The sequence below is a fragment of the Apaloderma vittatum genome, unplaced genomic scaffold, assembly GCF_000703405.1.
Source record: "Apaloderma vittatum isolate BGI_N311 unplaced genomic scaffold, ASM70340v1 scaffold29705, whole genome shotgun sequence".
NCBI lineage: Eukaryota > Metazoa > Chordata > Aves > Trogoniformes > Trogonidae > Apaloderma > Apaloderma vittatum.
This window is the reverse complement of record NW_009715883.1, coordinates 8370-27930: the sequence shown is the minus strand read 5'-3', so window position 1 is coordinate 27930 and position 19561 is coordinate 8370. Positions and strand designations below refer to the sequence as shown.

Below are 19561 nucleotides of genomic sequence, written 5' to 3'. Positions count from 1 at the left end.
CAGGGATGCATTTGAAACAGCACCTCCAACTAATTTACTCAGCAAATGTTGGTAAAAAATTGTAATTAGCCATGTTTCCAGGTAGTAGAACTGCTTTTAAACTAGTTGCTCCTCTATAGTTAGTTGAGATCAATTTTGACAAAAAAAATAAAGTATTTTTTTAATACTTCTGTAATTTGTGTGGCACACTTTTATCATTCATTCATGCACACCACATCCTAACTGTATGAAACATCGTGCAGGAAGTTTATAGAAAAATTAGGTCCCAGGTTAATTAAGAGTCATTTTTACACTGGGATGTACTCTAAACTGAGATTGCATAAAATTGGCAGGTTGTTACTGGCTTGAATAGTTTCCAACTCTACAGAAAACATCAACAGTCCTACTGGATAAAATCATCAACTACAGCCACTAGTTTAATTTAAACAGTGCATAAAACAGAACCGAGGCACCACAAATACTCTGTCAAGGCACTTGTTGCCTTTAGGTTTCCACAGTGCAGCACAGATCACCGGGAACGACCTCTACAGCCAGGAACTACACTCCAGTCCTGCACTTGGGAAAAATAGGCCCGTTGAACTCTGCGAGTCTTCTCTTCCTCACTGAAAAAGAAGAGGAGGAGGAGTCAGTCGTGGCAGGCTTGGCTGGGGAAAGGAGCCAAGACGTACTTTCTTCCAGGAAAGAAGCAGGATAGAATCAGCTTCTGAATTCCTGCTTCAAGCAGCAGGTGCAGCCTTACTCAGTTAAAATCAAGGCAGGTAAGGTGAGGTTTCTGTCCCTGTGAATTTTTAAGGCCAGAAGCTTCTTTCAGCCTTACGTCCCCCTTCTGCAATCAATTATATTTCACACAGCTTGTTTTTGTAATCTGACTTTGGCCAAAGCATCATCTGATGCTGAGTGATGTAAAGAGAGCAGAAGACGCACACAACAGTTTTTCCTGTGCTATATTTTTTATAAATTGCCATTTCAAGTTTTAAAAAAATAAAATTCTATCTCATGTCTTATCTTAAGCCTTTAGCCTCCAGCCCTCTGATCATGATTAACATGATCAAATCTACTCTTAAAGCTGATGTACAGTTCTGACAGCTATGTTTTTCAAGAAATGTGTGCAATGGAAAAAAGGGGAAAAAAAGCATAAAGAGGATGCAGAAGTTAGCTCATGAGGGTGAATTGTAACAAGCCTTCATAGTTGGTACATACAGAGCATCTCAGAGAAAAGCTACAGGACCAAAACCAAGTTCCAGTAGCATCAGGTGATGCAAGAGTGCTGGAGTGGAGCACAAGCAGAGAGCTATTGCTGAGAGGGAGGAAAATAAAGTTTTTCTATACTTATACGTTATCCGGGTATGGAGCTGAGACTATTGCCAGAGACCATCACACCGATGAATACGAGCTGCAAACAAGAACCAAATCAAACAAAAATGCAGATCTTAATGGTCAAAGAGGCAAAACACACAGCTGTTATATGGACATGGAAGGCAAGTTGTAAATTCTGCCCTTTAGAGCAGGAACAATTAAAACCCTAGATCCAAATCTTCGAGCTGACTGTTTTGCATGCCAGGTGCTGCTTGGTCATTAAAACCCTTGCTCTGTTGCAAAGGACAGAAAATAGCAAGACTTTCCTGGTGCAGCTCTCATGACCAGGAATGCAGTCACAGGCAGAATAAATACGCAGTGAACCATAATAGTGAGTATTCTGTGTGGTCACTAAAGAACTAGCACATACCTCTGTGGTGAGCTGGACTTCCCAGGAGCACAGTACTGGCTAAAGCACGATTGATTATCTATCTACCTATCTTATCCTATCTATCTATCTATCTAATCTATAAGCACAATGCACGATCTGTCTAGATATGGCAACTGCTTAAAGCTGGCTTTCCGTGGCTTTTAAACCTGAAGTGAATTCACAAGGGGACAAAAGACCTTGAATGTGGTGGAATCACATGCAAATTAAAATACGTGGTTCCAGTTTTCCAGTACTTCTTCATGGCTGGCATTTATACATCAGGTGTTTTTTCGGACCCTGCCTGTTAGCCTTTACTTTCTAGATGTGTCTGGCAGAACGCAGCAGTGCTGGTGGTGAAGGGGTGTCTGGGGAACCTCCAGCCCAACGTCCCACTCGCAGCTGGGCTCTGCCAGCACTCCATCAGCGCAGCTGCTGGCTCTGTCCCTCCGCGTCTTGCAAACCCTCACCCTCCTGGCGAAGTTCTCCCTGAAGTAGAAAAAATTGGCAAGTGTTTTGCTTATTCCTCCCAAATACATTGTTTGCTGGTGCTGAGGAGGAGTTCAGTGCTGTCACGTTTGTAACTACCCTGCCTGTGCAGCCCATGTGCCTATGGCTGCATTTAACACAGCTCTGCTGGGCTCCACAGCAGGTGGTAGCCAAGCAATGGCAACCCTCTGCCACTTGCACTGGCTGAAACAGCTGTCTGCAGACTTGCCCATGTTTTGCTCCACAAGCACTTCTGATCACTTCACTGAGAGTATAAAGATAACTCAAAGCCGTGTGGCGTCCCTCCTCTCCCTAGCAACACTTGCAATTCATTTTGCTGGAGGGGATGGGCCAAGTCCCACTGCTGTCAAAGTTCAACTCTTACTACTTTTCATCTCCTTGTTAAAGTGGGAATGAAGGTGGAGGAAGACAAGCAGTTGGCAGGAATCACAAGTGCTGGCAGCTCACAACCCATGAGCCATATGCTGTATCACGCGCCGTACCGAAGCACGTTAGCAGTTCTCCCTCATTCCTGACAAGACTCACTGATACTGCCAAAAATGCTGCTTCTTCTGGGAGCTTTAGCAGCCCAGGGTCTCCAGGTTTGGAGCACAACCCATTGCCTGGCTGACAGCAGGTGTGTTGAGGAACCAGTGAAGGCTGGTTTCCTCCCTGAGGAGCAAGGCATCGTCTAGCCCTTCAAGAAGTGGTTTCTAACTCAAGCACATCCACCCGGGCCTTCGAGTGAGCAGTTCTGCCCATGGGCAGAGAGCGTGACTGTCCCATGCTCCCCGGCTTGCAGCCAGCCCCACTCACCTAGGTCATTGTTGTTCATCATGGCGTTGGAGGCACGGAGCCGGGGACCTTGCTGAGTGAAATGGTACCCAAACTTCAGCAGGGAGGTGTTCTTTTCCAACATGTTTGCAATTTCCATTTCTACTTTGTTGCCCAAGGGCTGGCTCTTTTGAAAACAGAAAAGCAAGCTGGTCAGGTCAGAGGGTGATTCAGAGCAAACACTTACATCTATCTCCACCCCTTCCTTCCTTCCCTGTCATTTCTGACTTGGAGCTGGTGAAACAAACCATTGGCGGGTTCCTAGTACAACCAAGTGGCTCCAACTCCTCCAGCAGACACTCCCACAAGTCCTCTTGCTCAAAGACAATACTTCTTGATCAGGTTTGCAGCTAAGAAATGTATGGAGGTACTGTGATTTCCAACTCCCAGTCACCTGTCCCTGAGCTCCCCACAGCTTGGCTGCGGCACTGCCGCCCTCTGGGTTTCCCTGGGAGCTAAACTTGCCACAGCAGCTGTACCGCTGCACACCCTGGAGCTCTCCTGCTCCTTCCCTTGCATTGTAACAAAGATCTCAGTTTTACTAAATAGATATTATTATTTACATCCCCGCCAGAGCTCAGAGCAAGGCATCGAATTGGACAGGGCATCACTGCTCTCCAGGGCAGCAGCAGGAACAGGGAAAGCTGTTGGCACTCCCACGGCCCCTCTTTCATTACTGCAGGCAATAGCAGGTGCTGCCCAGGAACTGCAACAGGAACTAGGGGCTGAAACCTCAACTGAGCAACCTGGCAGTGCTGGTGAGCTGCCACCCTCCACCTTGACCAGCTACTGCTCAACTTCCCATGCCCAGGGCACGTTCACTTGAGGAGAGGTCCCGCTCTCGCGCGCTCTACCTGGTTGTCGATGCGCAGCTCTACCAGCGATGTGTTGCCCTGGAGCGCTTCGACAACAGCCAGGATCCCTGACCCAGAAATGAAGTTTGATTCCACGTTCAGGCTCTTCAGTGTGTTATTCACCTTCAGCATTTCTGCCAGTGCCTGTGGGGCAGATGTGGGTGGGAAGAGCTGGCAGTCAAGAGAGGCAGAGGCAGAGCAAGCATTCCACTCCCCTCGCCTCCGGAGGACACCAGGAGGACCCCGCATGCCAAGCGGTTTCACTGCCAGCAGATGGGAGAGCTCTGAGAAGGGGGTTCCCCCCTTCTTGCAGGGGGATTCTTGAATGTGGGCATGCTGGAGGTCACAGAAAAACCCTAAAGGAGAAGCCTTTAGGGTCACCCTGAAAGGTGACAGTCCACAACTGCCCCATTGTGGCTTCATCTGTCCCTTTTCTCAGGGCAGCATGTTGATGACAAGGATGCTGGCCAGCTTTACCCTGCCTCCTGCCTGACCGGGTCCCTGCCTGTGCTGCTCCTTCTGCACAGTGCTGACATGCTTCCCATCACAGCAGAGAGAGAGGGAAGCACCTGTCTTGAAGAACAAGTGATTCTCTCTATCCAAGACATCTTCCTAAGTGGCATCCCTTTTGCTTCCCTCAGAGGGCAAGGCCAGAAGTGGGCTGGCACACTCCCAGTCTGATGATTTAATTTCATAAGCTGCAGGGGAGGACCCACCTATGTCTTGAAACAGAAGGCCCAGAAGGCAATCCCAAGTGGCAGGGCTCACACAGCACTGACCTGACCTGCTCACACAGCACTTGCCTCCTCAGCTCCCTGTGTGGGTTCCCACAGAAACAGGACTCGGTGAACAAAGGCAAGATGCAAGGAGGTATTAGCTCAGCTCAGCTCTGTTTTACCTTGACAGACCCTTAACTGTGGTGACCCAAGGGGGGTTGTGGAAAATGACCCAGCCCTGAGTTGTCCCAGAATGGAACAGCAGAAAAAGGACCAAAACCTGATGGAACCAAACCCCAGAAAACAGACATTTTGCCATGAGTCTCATATTCAACCACTCTCTATCCTTGAGATGTGTTAAATTCTGCTGAGTAAATCATGTGCGTGTGAAATACTTTAATCTGGCTGAGAAAGTCAAGATATGTTAATTTGGCTGAGTCACCGGTGTGCTGGTTATCACACACTTAGCAAGGGGCACCCAGGAGAGACAAGGGGAAATCTCATCACATCACCAAAGATAAACATTCTAGACAGTCCAAGTGCCCTCAGGCATGCCTCTGCCCCCCATCCCATCCTTACAGGATAAACACTGTGAGATTTTGGGCAGAACTGGGGAGAGAAGTTTTTCCAACCATACATCTGGACTGTAGAAGATTCATCCCCCCTTATCAGAGTTGTTGGATGAGGACATTCTCCTTGGGATTGAGAACCCTTTGAGCGACTAAGTATGTGCCATACTCTCGGACTGCTGTTGTTACTAACTGGCACGCTTCTTAAACCTGTATTGGAACACTTTTTCCTGGGAATCACTGAGGTCTGTAGCAGTGTATCCCGTGTGTTGATGTGGTGTTGTTTCTTTCTCTAATTGCAATAGTGCATTCTCCCACTGTAGCCATAAAACCTGCATTGTGACGTATTAGACCTGTAAGCATAGTTCTAATAAACTGACAGCATCAACCTTGCAGTGATGTCCATGTATTGGACCTCTGAGTGAAGTTCGAACAGATCTCTAGCTGGAACTTTGCAGTGCAGCCTCTCCGTCACACTCCCCCAGCCCTGCACAGTCACCAATGGGTCCTCCAACAGCCAGCGCTGCCAGCACAGCTTTCTTCCACAGTCCAGAGAGCCCAAAATAATGTGAGGGCTGTACTCAACCCCCCCAAATAAGTTCTTTTTCTAACAGGAAACTGGTGTGCACATGCGTGCGTGGAGGTAGGCAGGGGTGGCCTGAGTGAAGAAGAGCAAAAATTGGTTGCAATGGTGTTGGAGGAGCGTGCAAGGATGCAGCCTGGAAGGTTGCACAAGAGCCAAGCAGAATGCTCAGCACCTCTCTGCAACCTTGCTGGTATTTAAGACAGCTTGCAGCAGCCAGAAAGACCCTTCAGTACCCAGAGAGGCCACCCATAAGAAATGCAGAGTCCTGCTTCTGCACAGGTCTGAACAAAGCACTCTATGAATAAAAAGCTGGAGCGGATGGGTGTGCACACAGCAGTGTACAGCTTTGTACCAGCAGAAACAAATAGGGTGGCTCTGATGTAGCATTAATTGAGGGAGACAAAACACTTTTACAGAATGCCACTAGGAAGTCAGTTCTTGTCTCCCACTCCTTCTCCAGGAGATACTTGATGACAAATATGAGACCAAATGGGATTAAAGACTTGTGTCCTGAAATTTCTGCAGCTGAAAAAGGAAGAGAAGGAACCAAAGCCTGTCTGTCGTTGGCTTTTACTACTGCTCCTGAAACCGAAGCACCTGCACCAAATGCCAGAGGTGCAGAATGTGCCAAATGCGCTGTAAGGTGCAAAAGCAGTCAGTTACTCACTCCAAAAATACAGTGTCCCGGAACAGCTCCTGCCAAAAGTTTGTGATGAGCCGAACAATACTTACGAAAGCAACAGGATCATTGCTCCGTGTTCCAACTATACTGAACTTTTTCACATAGGTGTTATTTTTCAGTGCTTCTGCAAAAGCCTTTAAAGTTGGTATGGGAATATTCTGTGAAAAGAAATGCAGAAAACCCATGTTAGCCATCATCCGTAGGAACCATATGAAGGAACATGCAATATATTTAAACAATACTTGAAATTTCTTATCAAGATCAAATAACCAAATGCACTTAAGTAATTTAGGGAGGGGTCCATAAATGCTTTTACAAGTTCTCTTGCTATCATCAGCCTAGCCTACAGAGCATGGCAATGCCTCCATCCTATTTCCTACTTTGCTGGTAACTGACTGCCTTGATTTGAAGCTACAAAGTCTCTGCTGTGTAATTTAATTACCCAGAAACTGAGCTACTTCCAAATATAAGCGTTGTGGGGATGTATGTAACTAGGGTCCATGAGCCTACAAAGCACTGCTCCTGCACTTTTTAACGCGAATGAGAGCACTAAGAAACATTCATGTCATGTTCACGAAAATTTCCACCTATAGATCTCAATTCAGAAAGACCTGAAACAATCTCCTTGTAGTAGAAACCACCGACTCCTCTGTCACTGCTTTATACAACATCTTTCAGGCTAACATTTGCCATGCTAAGTCTCAGCCCAGAAAATAAATCCATGCTGCTTACCTGAGTTCCTACAAAATAAGTATTTTTCAGTACCAGGCACTTTAGAGATCATTTTCCGATGCATGAATTTTCACCTATCTAAAATTCTAAGTGGTATCCTTAGCTTGGACTTCTTGCCATACCATTTGGATCCCACCATGTGGAATCACCTATGGTCAAAGCCATGTGCAGCGTCATAGCACAGAGCCCAGCAGCTTACCATCTCCACCAACACTCCCCAGTTCTCCAAACTGTGTCCCAAAGCCACAAGTCCAACACTCAAAAGAAGTACCTGCCTGCCAGATTGTCATCCTGGTGTCCTCAAGGGACATTCAGGGTCACTAGCCAGATCATAAAAGTAAAAATCTTCTCTTCATCAAAAGGTGCAGGTTGTATGGCATAAGTGTTTTTAATTTGTGTGTGCAGATAACCATATTCTTGCTATTTGAACATGTCATCATTCAACAGACCCCATGGGAGGGGGGTTCTAGAGTCAGGAAGGACAGATAGAAACTGTATTTTTCAGTCTGCGTCCCCAAGGCAAGACAAGAAGTGGTGCTGTGTCCTGATCTGCTTCCTACAAGAAGTAAAGAAGTTTCACAGAAGGGATGCATGGGAGATGGACAGGGCTACCTGCAAGAAGGGAGGTCTCTTCATGTTTTCACAGCAAGTGAAATTATGAAGATTACTATTACGAAACCTTCCTCCTCCCACCATTTTATCTCACATAAACAGCCTCTCCACCATATGTGCATGACTAAACCATTACAGCAACCTGGAATGCTTTTAACCAGACAGGCTGGTGACGGGTCTCCTGAACTGCCTTCAGCACAGTTCCCATCTTCCACCGACCTACAGGAGTCCTGCTACCAAGCCCACACGGTTGTCCCACAGCAGGTAACAACCTCCACCACCCAAAACCAAGATGGGAAGCACCAGTGTGTCTCGTCTGGCGGCCCGCAGGGTTGTGGTATTAGTGCAGCAAAACAGGCTTGGTCTCTGCCTTCTGTGTATCAAATGTTTGGTCCTGCTACTAAGAGAGGAGAGTAGGAAGGAGCAAATACCATAATATTGTTAAGGTTGACTTCCTCAAGGTCAGGATCATTGCTTTGTATTCGTTTCAGAGTTTCCTCCACATCCGTTGAGTTCGGTTCCTCATCAGGAACTGGTTTGTACTGTGTGGGCTTAATCACACCTGCAAGTTAAAAGCAAGACAGGTGACACTGGAAGCATCCTGTTCTCTTCATGTGTGTTTCTCCTCTTCCAAAAGCGGTGCTGGGAGAGGGAGGCATGACTTCACAAGCAGACGCAAGGTGAGAGACCGAACACACGCTTGTCAGCTCCACCCGTGCTCACGTGCACCCCGAAACGCTGCCCGGCACCGGGGCCAGCCTGCACAGGATGGCAGTGCCTGCTGATATGAGCTCCCCGTGTCCAAGACAGGGTGATGGAGGGCACACTGCATGCATGGGACTACTCCTTGGGCTGTGCTAGCCCCCGGACGGTGCCAGTGCAGCGGCTGAGATTGCACTGGCTCACACAGGGCAAGGATGCACCAGGGACAGCCCCAGCAATCACAGGCGGCCCTGACATTCACAGCTCCAATCTTCAGCCTAAAAATAATTCCCACTTTGCCTCTGCTACCAGCTTCAAAGACAAACACTGCAGCCTGCTAACGCTCTAAATCACTTACTGTTGAGCCCTTCTTTGTTCACGATGGTGCTGCTCCCCAGCGCCTCATAGTACTGCTGGTTACTCATCAAGGTGTGCATGCCCAGGATGGCTACAGTACAAAAGGAAAACACGAGTGAGTTACTGCAGGCTCCAAAGGGAGGAAAAGACACGCGTAGGCTCTGCTGCTTGGGACAGGGGTCTGCAGTGCATCGCCTTTCCCTGTGTGAGCACAGAACAACAGACAAAAGCGGGACCAAGCCCCCAGCTGTCACAAATACACAACAAGGCTCCGAGGTGCTCCCTTGTTTATTCCAGTGTAGCATGAACAGGAGAAAAGGAACATCACCTTGCAGACAACAAACAAACAAAGGCCCAAGGCTTCCCTGTAGCCAACTTCAGCACCAGACAAAAATAGTGAGGATAATAAAAGACCAAAAAAAAAAAAAAAAGAAGCCATCAGTAGGATTTAATATAAGGGGTCCAGGCCAGTATGAACCTGGGCATCATCATCACCCCTGCTCACCTGGGCAAGGTGAGCACCTCGTGCACACCAAGATGTCCCTGTTTTTGAGATGAGCTGTTCCCCACGCAGAATGATGCTGACCCCTCAGGCAGCAGCATATAACGGGATGGTCATCTGAGGAGTGGCAACGCACGCCATGCTTTTGCTCGGCAACAAAACGGGCAGGGGGGGCAGAGGGATGCTTTGAACTGATCTTTGTACTCTGGGATGTTGGCACTGTGAGGAGATAAAGCTCTGCTGGCTCAGTTGAAATGCGCAAAGTGATGGTATGAACAAAAGTCAGAGAACGTAAGAGCCTGAAAGCCAAACTTCTGACAAGTTGTGTATCTCAGGCTCACAAATGCAAAACCAACATGCCAGTGCACACTGAGATGTGGCCAGGGAGATCTGCTGACATTCTTGCCAGCTGCAGATGAGCAGTGGGAAGCCAAGGGCTTAGAAACATGTACGCAAAGCTTTTTTTCTGCTACTGCTACTCACAGAAAGTTTATGTTTGTAAAAAACTGGGGTTTTAATCAGCATTTTTTAAGAAGAAAAATATCTATATGACTTACTAAAGAAAAATGCGGATACACAAATACTTGTTATAAACAGACACATTTGAACAAATCTTGACCTCAGATGAGCACAGCATGAAAAGAGAAAAAGGACAAATCTTGCCCTAAAATTCAAGCATGCCACCAGAAAGGCGCTTTGCTTTCCCATGAGCTGCTCCTCTTACGTTTAGTTGTCACGAGTCTGTCACCGTTTGCTCAGTGCTTTGCCCAGGAAGGACTGAAGCTGCAGACTACCCCTGAGGCCCATCACATGAATGGTACCTGTTACATGGACAGCTCACCGTGACTCAGGTTGCACAGGCAGGACAGCCCGTAGCAAAGGGTGTCCACAAACACCATCATCCACCTTCCCAGGCCAGCACATCCCTGGGGGGACTGCACAGAGCCAAGCAGTCTCTGTCAGAAAGTCTGAGCGAAGTTAGACACTTGGAACTTGCTTGTTTGTATTTTAGCCAGCCCTTCTCTCTGCCATGTACTCGCAGCTGAAATTTTCAGGAGAGCAACACAGCTCGGAAAAGTAATTTGCAGGCTCAGCATTTTTGGGACACACACCTCAAATACGCGCAAAATCTCTCCACCAGCCAGCACTGTGAATACCCGGACTGCAGATAGAGGGAAGAGTCTCCTGTTAAGACCACAAGGGGTTTCTTGGGGCTTTGCATTTGTGCTGTTAGACAAGAGGGACGCGCTATTTGTAGCTCTGGTGCTTACTGTGTATTACCCAAAGTAACTCAGGCAGAATGAAGGCATCCCGCTTCTGCCTCCCCTAGCTGAGCAAAGGCACCGGTGTCCTTCCAGGGCTTGTTGGGAGTCACCCACAGGAGGTCTCCTACTGGCCTGGCCAAGGAAGGGATCCAGTAGCCATGGCTGACAACGAGCCCTACCAAAAAGGCAGGAGCAAAACGAGATCATGCTGAAGGAGCGCTGCTAAACAGCCAGGAGCAATGCTGTCACTGCCAGTGCTGAGGTTTAAGCACAGCTTGTATCACATCAGTTCTCGGGTTGTCACCTCAAGTGTATTCTCCCAACAACGGCAGCATGAGCTGTGCAGAACAGCATTTTGCTGCATGAATAACGGCAGCACAGATCTGGAGCCTAGAAAGGCAGATTTTATAGGACAGGGCTTTACAGGACTCTAGAAGTACAGTAAAAAAGCAAAATCCAGAGATGCAATGCTTGGCCAGAGCACATATGTTGAAAGTCTCAGTGGAAAAACACGTTTCTAAGTCAAAACATATTATTATGTAGAAGACGCCTAGTTGGTGTGGTTATTCTACAGGCTATGTTACAGATTTCTGACAAAGAAAGGAGTATGGAAGGAGCTAGGGAGTATGGAAGTCTGAAGGAGACGGAACCGGAAAAAGCAGCCAGAGGCACTGAACTATCCATCCACTGGTAGATTAGCAAGGGGAAACGTGAGCTTGGTAAAGCACCAAAGCTGTGTTCATGTGCTCCTTCAGCCAAGGGGCACTCTATCCCTGGATGAAACTAAGCCCATGCTACTGGCTTTAGCAGGATACCAACATTATAATCTCTAAAGCAGCAGAGCAATGAGGCTTGCAGGGGGTTGTCTCCACTCAGACAACACTGCCCAGCAAGCAGCAGTGGGACCCTGCCTGAACTTACCTGGCGCAGAGGCGTGCATCCCTCAGGTGTGCACCATGCCTGTCCCTCGTGTGTTGCAGGGGGCTTGTTTACACTGGAGAAGAGCTCACTGTTGAGGCTCGAACAGCCGCTGCAATTGCTCTGTACCCCTCTCCAGCTTGCTATGAGTCCCAGCCTGCTTCTCAGTCAGGAAGCACACCAACCTTCTAATGCTGGATCCCTCATCCCCGAGCCAACCCTCACAAAACCAACCGACCGCACAAGCCGTAGCTTTAACATGTGTTGGGAAAGCTCTTTAACAAACAGCAGCCCTGAGCATCTGTCAAAAGGCTGCTGTGACCTGCCAGCTTCTTTAATAGGTTGCACAAGAAATCCACCTTCTCAGTGGGTCTGCTCGATTGTTTCCTAGAGGTTTGGCGTGAAGGAATCACAGAATCATAGAATGGCCTGAGCTGGAAGGGACCTTAGAGATCATTTTAATCCAGTCTCCCTGCCACCAGGGACGCCACCTCTCAACTAGATCTGGCAACACATGGGGACCAAACAGGAAGCTGTGCTCCTGAAGGTGACAGGCTGCAATTTGCAAGATTCACTGGCAGAGACAGGAGATCAAACAGCACACTCTGTTCCCTTGATAAATCCTCACTCTTGCTCCTCAGCTTTGGTCTAAGCTCCTGATTGGATCACATGGGCCAAGTATAACTTTACATATACACTTCCTTTTGAACAAAGATTAAATGTTGTCAAAACTGACAGCATTAGCACAAACAGGGGAAAAAAAAATAGCTCATTTCCCACAGAAGAACAAACAAGAAGAAACTAGTAGTCAAACAGCTTAACCCCCCCAATTCACGTGAAACTATTTTACCAGCAATGTCACAGAGCTCTGCATCAGAAGCGTTCGCAAGGGCTTCCTCCAGTTCTGGCTCCAGAGTCACGCTTTCCAAAACAGGATCCATTGGCTTCTGCTTGGGGATCCAAGCTTTTCCTGTAAATGCACAGTGAAGTCACTCTCAGCAGAGCTGTAGCACCTGCTTCACAACTAGCCCTGAAGATGCATTTCTGTAGGGTGAGACACGCACAGTGGAAAGGACAGAGGGGGCACAAGAACCTAGAGAAAAATCAAGAGGAGACTCTGAATCCCTTCCCTTTAGCTCAGCTTGGGCCCTGCCATGTTGTGAGCCAGGAGGAACCTGTGGATCCAGTGGTCTGGATCCAGCACCGTGCAGGATCAGTCCTGCCACTGAGACAGCTCCTGCTGCCAACGCCAAATGCACGATAGCAGGGCACATGGCACATTAGTCAAAAGAGGGTGGAAAGGAGGTGGTAGGGGGTGTCTGGCAGCAGGAGGGAGAGCAGCCTGTCTTCCAGCGAGCACTCGGGATGCAAGGAGGAGCAGGCTTGGGGCAGCTGGTCTGGCTCAGTGTTGCTGCAGAGGACAGCAGGGCAGGGGGAAGAGTCACAGAGGGCATGCCAGATGGAGACCTCCGAGCTGTATCTCCTGGTGCAGCAACAGGCCAAGGACAGGTCTTTTCCCTGAAAGGTACAAAGCAACACACAGAGCTTGGTAACGCATCAGCTGCTCGCTTGTGGCTTGTTCCCAACAGGGAGCTGCCCACATGGACAAGGGGCTGCTCAGTGAGTGACACAGCCCCGGTCCCGGTCTGAGCGCCATGGGCTGCCCCGTACTTCCCCATCCCATCGCCCGGGATGGTCACTGGGCAAGCCACGATCCTTTCTCTGCCGGAGCTGGCTGTGTCCCAGGCAGGCGTGGGGCAGCAGACAGGGATCACGGCACTGCGTGCCCTGGGATGGGAGAAGGAGGAGGGATCCCAGAGCATTTCAGAGCAGTCCCCTTCCCTGAAATAGTCCAGGATCACTCGAGAGAGAGATAGTGAGTGCAAAGCTCTCATCCTGGCATACCAGCCAGAGCTATTTTTGTCCCGCTTCTGAAACCAGAGTCAGCAGCACCAAAGGGGAGAAACAAAAATTCTGTTGCTCAGGGATGTGCAGAAGCAGAAGGGGCTAAATTTAGCCTCAAGGAAGAAGCAACTGCACTTCAGGCTCCCCCGGTACGAAATGGAGGCTGCTATAAACGGCCTTTTTGCAGAACGGCCCATCTCCAGCCTGCGCGCTGCTGCAGAGGGCAAGAATCTGCCTCCTGAGACGCAGCTGCTCCTGCAAAAATAGGCAGAGCATCACGTGTGCCTGCGCAGCCAGGAACCTTTGGGGTATGCCACAGCAAAATGGCTGGGGAGGGATGGTTCCCTCAGCTCCAGCTCAGAGACCCGGAGCTGACATCCCATCGGACACACAGCTCTGCAAACCATACAGCCCGGCCTGGCCATTCGGCAGGGAATGGGAAACTTAATTCTGTCGTCACACAGTCTTTTGACAACTTGAGGGGCTAAACTTCAGAAAGTTTCATATCTCAATCAGGCTTTATTACACGTTTGAATGCTAAATTCAATGGTGCATGCAAAGACAGCACTATATACACTGTACGACAGCATACACCAACCCCTGCCCTGTCCAGTGGCACGGGCAGGGAGAGCACATCTCACAGCAAACTAGTAAATCACCCTCCGAACTGCAGACACGGTGATTTACTTCAAGCTCTGCCACAGCTGTGAATGTGTAATCTGCAATCTCTGGCTCACAGTCAGCGTAAGCACTGCCTTCACTCAACAGTGTGTTACAACTGAAAATACATTTAACGTGTTTGGGATCACATCAGACGGAAATATGATTAGCTCAGACCAGAAGACAAAGATTCAAAATGCCTGAAATGCCTCCATCTGCTGTGGAGCACTGCTACTACATGCCAGGCTAGCCAGGCGAGTAGTCAGCGCTGGGCTGGGGTGCATCTGAAGTCGCTAAATTGCCCCTCCTGATACTCTTCTCTTTTACTTCTTTCAAGAGGAACTCTCTCTTTTTTATTGGCTAAAAATACCACCTCAAATTTTATTACATGGACAGATTTAACATGCTTTTTCTCAGAGTGGCACATAAATCAGTAATGATGCAGCATTGAGAAAGACCTCAGCTGGGAAACATGCTTACGTGCACTTCTTTTTCGGTGTGGGACAACTAGTAGCGTACAACCAGATCTGCTGCAGGAGGACTGTGGTACAGAGGGAGATACATCAGAAGACAAAAAGCTGCTGAGAAGCTCCTGGAACCCAGAGGTGAGGACTGACGAGACCATGTCCTCTATCAGGTGACATTCAGAGTGCTAACAGGAGCAGGAAAGTCCTCTGGATCCCAGGAAAAGCCCCAGGAGAACAGGAAAAATGCCAGAGGGAGAGGAAAGAGAAGAGGCAGAACAAACCCCTTGCTCCCAGGCCCCAGGGCCAAGCAGGGCAGGGATGCAGCAGCTGCCGGGGGCTATGGTGCAGGGAGAGAGAAACAGGCAAGTTGTGGGGACTCGCACATGAGGCTGTCAACATGGGGTTGTCAGGAGGTGATGAAGGCTAGAACTGCTGGGATCATCACAGCTGAGAGGAGCTGTGGGGTTTCCCTCTGCCAAGATGAAGTTCAGAATGTAGGGATGGGGCATGAAGGGCAGAGCACAGCCTGCAGAGCTCACAGAAGGACAGGGGAGAGGAGGAACAAGAGAGGACCAAAGCTGATGTCTTCCCTGGAGCTTGGTGGGGATGGAAAGAGGCTGCACAGTGGTACAGCCTTTGTCCATCACTTAACATCATCTCAGGTGGTGCTAAAATCAGCAAGTGGGTGGACCTCTTGGGCACACCCTAGTTTATTAGCCAAGCTGTGCCGGGGCTAGACAGCAGAGAGATCCACTACTCCAACAGTGCCAAAATGAGGTCATGATTACTCGGCAGGTCAGACACAACCTTTCCACTGTGCACCCACCGTGCCTTCATCACGACACACTCAGTGGTACGACAGATGACCATACCTCTCTTTTCACCCGTGAAAGGAACCAAGTCTTCTCTGTCTTTTATGTCCTTCGCCTGCTTTTCTAGGTGGGCCATGAGTTCCTCCCTTTTGAATGGGCCGGTCGGTGGCTTTTGCGTCTGATCCCGCTGCCTGAGCCCCGCTGGCAGCAATGCATTCTAGGCAGGGAGGGGAGAAGCACAAGTTATGTCTGCAGGCCATGATCCCCATCCATCAGATGCTCTCCACTTTCCTCATTGTGCTGTCTTTCTTCCACTGTGCTGGACAATTTGCTTCTCCTTGTGTCAAAGGTTCTCTCCATCCAGTCTCAATGAGTCTCACATCATCTAGGACACGTAATGCTCCTTCCCCCCTCCAATTTCAAATGCTGGTTCCACCACAAGATCTTCATGCTGCCACGTGGATGTTTCTCTACAACAGCAGCACCAGCCCTTTCTCCAGGGGCTCTCAGACACCAGGTCCTGCTTCTCTTAGCCTCTTCCCACACCCTGACCATTTCTGGTCCCTCTTTGCAACAGTCACAGCATTACCAAGCTGCTAAACTTGGCCAATCTTCTCCTCCCTATACATGTCTGTTCAAATGCCCACACGCCCTACGTGTTCCAATAAGCATCAGTTCAGGGAAATTCTGAATGGTGTTTCATAGAGCAGACCAGAGAGTTGAGGTGTTCTCTTCTGCCTTTCGTGGTCTATCACAAAACCACAGGCAGGGCCTCACAGAGAAGGTCACTCCATCGCAGAACAAAACGGCTGTGAACCTCAGCCCTTTTCACACTGCCTCCTTGTTATTCAGTCACATTAGCCACCATGGGAAGTTGTTTTCTGCTTGACACATACGGCACGTAAGCACCTGCTTATATTTAAATATAGAACAGTCTTAATGCAGTAAGTAAGACTATTCCCAGATTTGACACTAAGCATGTTCTTTAAAGCTTTGCCGGATAGAAGTCAACATTTACTTTTTAAGACATCCAAGGTGAGTTTGAACAACACGCTGCTTCTTTTCATGCCTGTCTAATAAAACTAATTCATTATAATATAAATCCGTACGAGTGAAAAGCCTGGCAAGGAAAATTACTATTAGGAAGCAATTAGACATGGGCAGCCTTGGGAGGCATCAGAGAACTGTGCTAAAGCACAAGCAGGGAGGCAAAGCAAACAGCTTGCCTCCTCAGGCTTCATGCTGTGAGAGGTGACTGTGCAATCCTCACGCTTTCGCTCCTGCAGTCAGGCTATACCTGTCTCAACAGATGTTTGTGACTGTTTTACCTTTCTGCATCTTCCAGAGACTGCTGCCTGAGTCTGTGTCTCCTGAAGCAGGGAGCTTCAAGCTCATACGTTTAATCCCAGGAGCAAGCCTGCCACCTCTTTAATTATCTTCCTCTGTTGCAATTAAAAATATTGATGATGCAATCTACACTGCACATCTAATGAAACATTACCTGCGTGTTGTGGGAGCGATTTATCACTTGGCAGCGCCCAGCCTCATCACCTAATGTCACTGTAACCCACAGGCCTGCCAGTTGGCTCTGCACAGACCCTGTGCTAGGGCCACAGGACAACGTTGCCTCCAAAAAGCTTTCATTGCTTGGCACCAGCAGGCCCAGTTTCTGCATATGCACAGCTCCTACTGATGTTGGAAGGCTGCTAAAGAGCAATTGTCCTGTTTTGCAAAAACTCTGGGATTTGGATTTCTGCCTAAAGGGAGGAAAATACATACCATTTGAAGTTTGCTACGAAAAAAATAAACCCAAACAACCCACAAAACCCCAAACTTTCCCTCCAGGCTGGCCTGATCAGAAGCAGAGATTCAGTTTCTGCAGGTTTGCTGCCCTGCACCAGCTCCAGATCACACTGGTGCTGCACATCACAGTGCTTGCCAAACTGGAGCACGCACGTCAGGGCAGGAGCTGAGGAATGCCACAGAAAGTCCCACACGTAGCCCATGCCTGCGATGGCAGAACCGCCTCTGCTCATCTGTGGACAGTCTCTTCCACCCCTGCAGCGGGTGCAGGTTCTGCAAAGGATCCTGCTTAAATACAGGCTGCTAGTGCAGCTCATTTCCTCACAACTACTGAGATTTACCACCCAGTAAATCTCATGAAAAAATGACTTACATCAGGATCCAGCTCCTCCAGTTCATTCTCTAACTTCCTGAGCTCCTCCTCTGTCAGAGCTCCAAGGATCTTGTCTTCATCCAGGTCTCTGTATTTTTCTAGCTCCTTTCTGTAGGACATCTTAAAGGGGTTTCGTGAATCTCACTTTTGTGCTGAAACAGGACCTGAAAAGAAAAGAAGTGTCACACTGAATATGCGAAACATGACACTGCAGCCCGGCTGGCCGGGCAGTGCTCAATACCACAGACTTGCAGAAGATTTATGCTTAAGGCATGGCTGACTTCAAAGCCAGGTCAGATTGCTCACAGTACCCCTTGTCCATATCCTAGAGGCGAGTAATGGCCCATGGTCATGAGAGTGGCACAACTTCGGCAGCACATTGTCCTGTCACAGACTTTCAGCACGGAGGAATTACTTTGTACAGGACCCTGGCCAGACATGTCTTTGTCCAAGTCAACAAAGTGTCCTAGGTATTCATTTCCTTGAAAGACAATAAAACACAAATCATAAAGTCTGCACCTCTCATGCCCTTACAAGCCCCCAGTAATGCCTCCACGCACATGGGACTCCAGGTAATGTTGTCACCAGGTGGGAAAACAGATTTGTAGCATCACTGAGTACTCTGAGCCCTCCAAACCTTCACGAGGCTACAGTGTGCAGCGCTCCTTCCCATGTTTTAAAGCCACAAGGAGATCAGGAAGTATTATCCACTTGTGTTCAGGAGGCTGCCAGCTAAACGTGCTGTTTCGTGACCCACCTTCCTGGAGACAACACGTGTTCGTGCTGCTGCAGGCTAAGCAGCTGACCTGAGCGCTACTGCACATCTAAACCAATCCTTCAAGAAGAGAAGTGGGAGTAACATACTAAATGACCTATCCGGATAATCCCTGCTGACCCAGGGGTTTGTCCTGTGCCTCCTAATATAAAATGCCCCACACAATCACATGCACGTAACTGGACCTCTGCCAGCTCTGAAAGAATGTAGTAGACCTCCTCTGAGGTCAACTTTTTTAAAATATGCAGGTGGGTTAAAAATACACTCACTACAACACACAGGAGCGTAACCAGCCACTTTCTTGCTGAAAGCATCCTTCTGTTTCATAGCACTGTCTGTATACTTACTTTATTTTCGTGGAGAACACTGAACTCTAGATAGTTTAAAGAGAGTTCTCCTACAGTTTAAAAAAAGTCTTGCTATTCTCTTAAGTAGCATTCAGACTAAAATAACAGCAAGGCCTGTGTATTTTTCAAGGAGCCAAACATGTTTTGAGTTTCTATAAATGGCCTCTTTTCACCTTCTGCAGAGCGTCAGAGCCCTGCCCCGAGTCACATCTCTCCAGCCTTGCTCATCCTCTTAGGGCAGCTCGCACTCTTATGATCGCTCTTCATTAGCGGCCAAGTCTCTTCATACAACTTACAACGCAGCTGCTGTTCCAGATAGGAAAATTATCTTTAGCTTGGTCACAAAAGGGCACATTAACGCACACATGGCTCGACAGCAAGCCCTTAAATTTAGAGCTGTCATCTGGTCAGATGTTTGGTTTCCCAATGGTGTGATGGTGATTCCCCCCCTGCCACTCGCCACTTGGGAGGTGGAGTGCCAGGAGACACAGGACCTCCTTGATGGGAGGAACAGCGTCCCTCAGGCTCCCACAGCCAGGAGGCGAGGAGGGGAAAAACAGCTTTTCAAAGCTGTGGTCACCCTGCAGGTGGAGGGCAGTGTGAGGGTGAAGAAGGAAGCACTGGCTGCGGGGCTTAGTGGGTTTGGCTGAGCGAGGCAGTGCGGACCCCAACACTTGTGTGTTTTTCCAGCCCCTGCAGCAGTCAGTGCAAGGCACCTTCAGCCACGACACTGATGTGCTGCAGCCATGCAACCATGCACCAGTCAGGCTAGGAGCCACGTCCAGCAGCTCAGCTCCAGCAAGGCTGTCCTTGTGGTTGGCACAGCAAAAAGCAGAGCCTTTACTACAACTACTCACAAACAAGTGCTTGTTGTTACA

The 19561-nt window shown here is 48.7% G+C and overlaps 1 protein-coding gene across 1 annotated transcript; it reads right to left on the bottom strand.

Annotated features, from left to right (window-relative positions):
- Nucleotides 1-223: 223 nt before the first annotated feature.
- Nucleotides 224-17778, bottom strand: TMOD1 (tropomodulin 1). Its single transcript, XM_009869331.1, has 9 exons — nucleotides 17562-17778; nucleotides 15446-15602; nucleotides 12392-12511; nucleotides 8858-8947; nucleotides 8229-8359; nucleotides 6504-6611; nucleotides 3901-4044; nucleotides 3029-3173; nucleotides 224-602 (listed from the first exon to the last, which is right to left on the bottom strand). Exons 1-9 carry the CDS (start codon nucleotides 17679-17681, stop codon nucleotides 538-540), a joined length of 1080 nt encoding a protein of 359 aa, XP_009867633.1. The 5' UTR covers nucleotides 17682-17778; the 3' UTR covers nucleotides 224-537.
- Nucleotides 17779-19561: the final 1783 nt, after the last annotated feature.

Bases quoted from the DNA above. Each gene is read 5' to 3' on its own strand.
- TMOD1 (XM_009869331.1), bottom strand. From the start codon at position 17,681: ATGTCCTACAGAAAGGAGCTAGAAAAATACAGAGACCTGGATGAAGAC. The intron at 4,045-6,503 runs GTAAGTATTGTT...TCTGCCCCACAG, and splicing joins GCAATGATCCTGTTGCTTTC to GCACTGGCAGAAATGCTGAA. The intron at 3,174-3,900 runs GTAGAGCGCGCG...TGTTTTCAAAAG, and splicing joins AGCTGCGCATCGACAACCAG to AGCCAGCCCTTGGGCAACAA.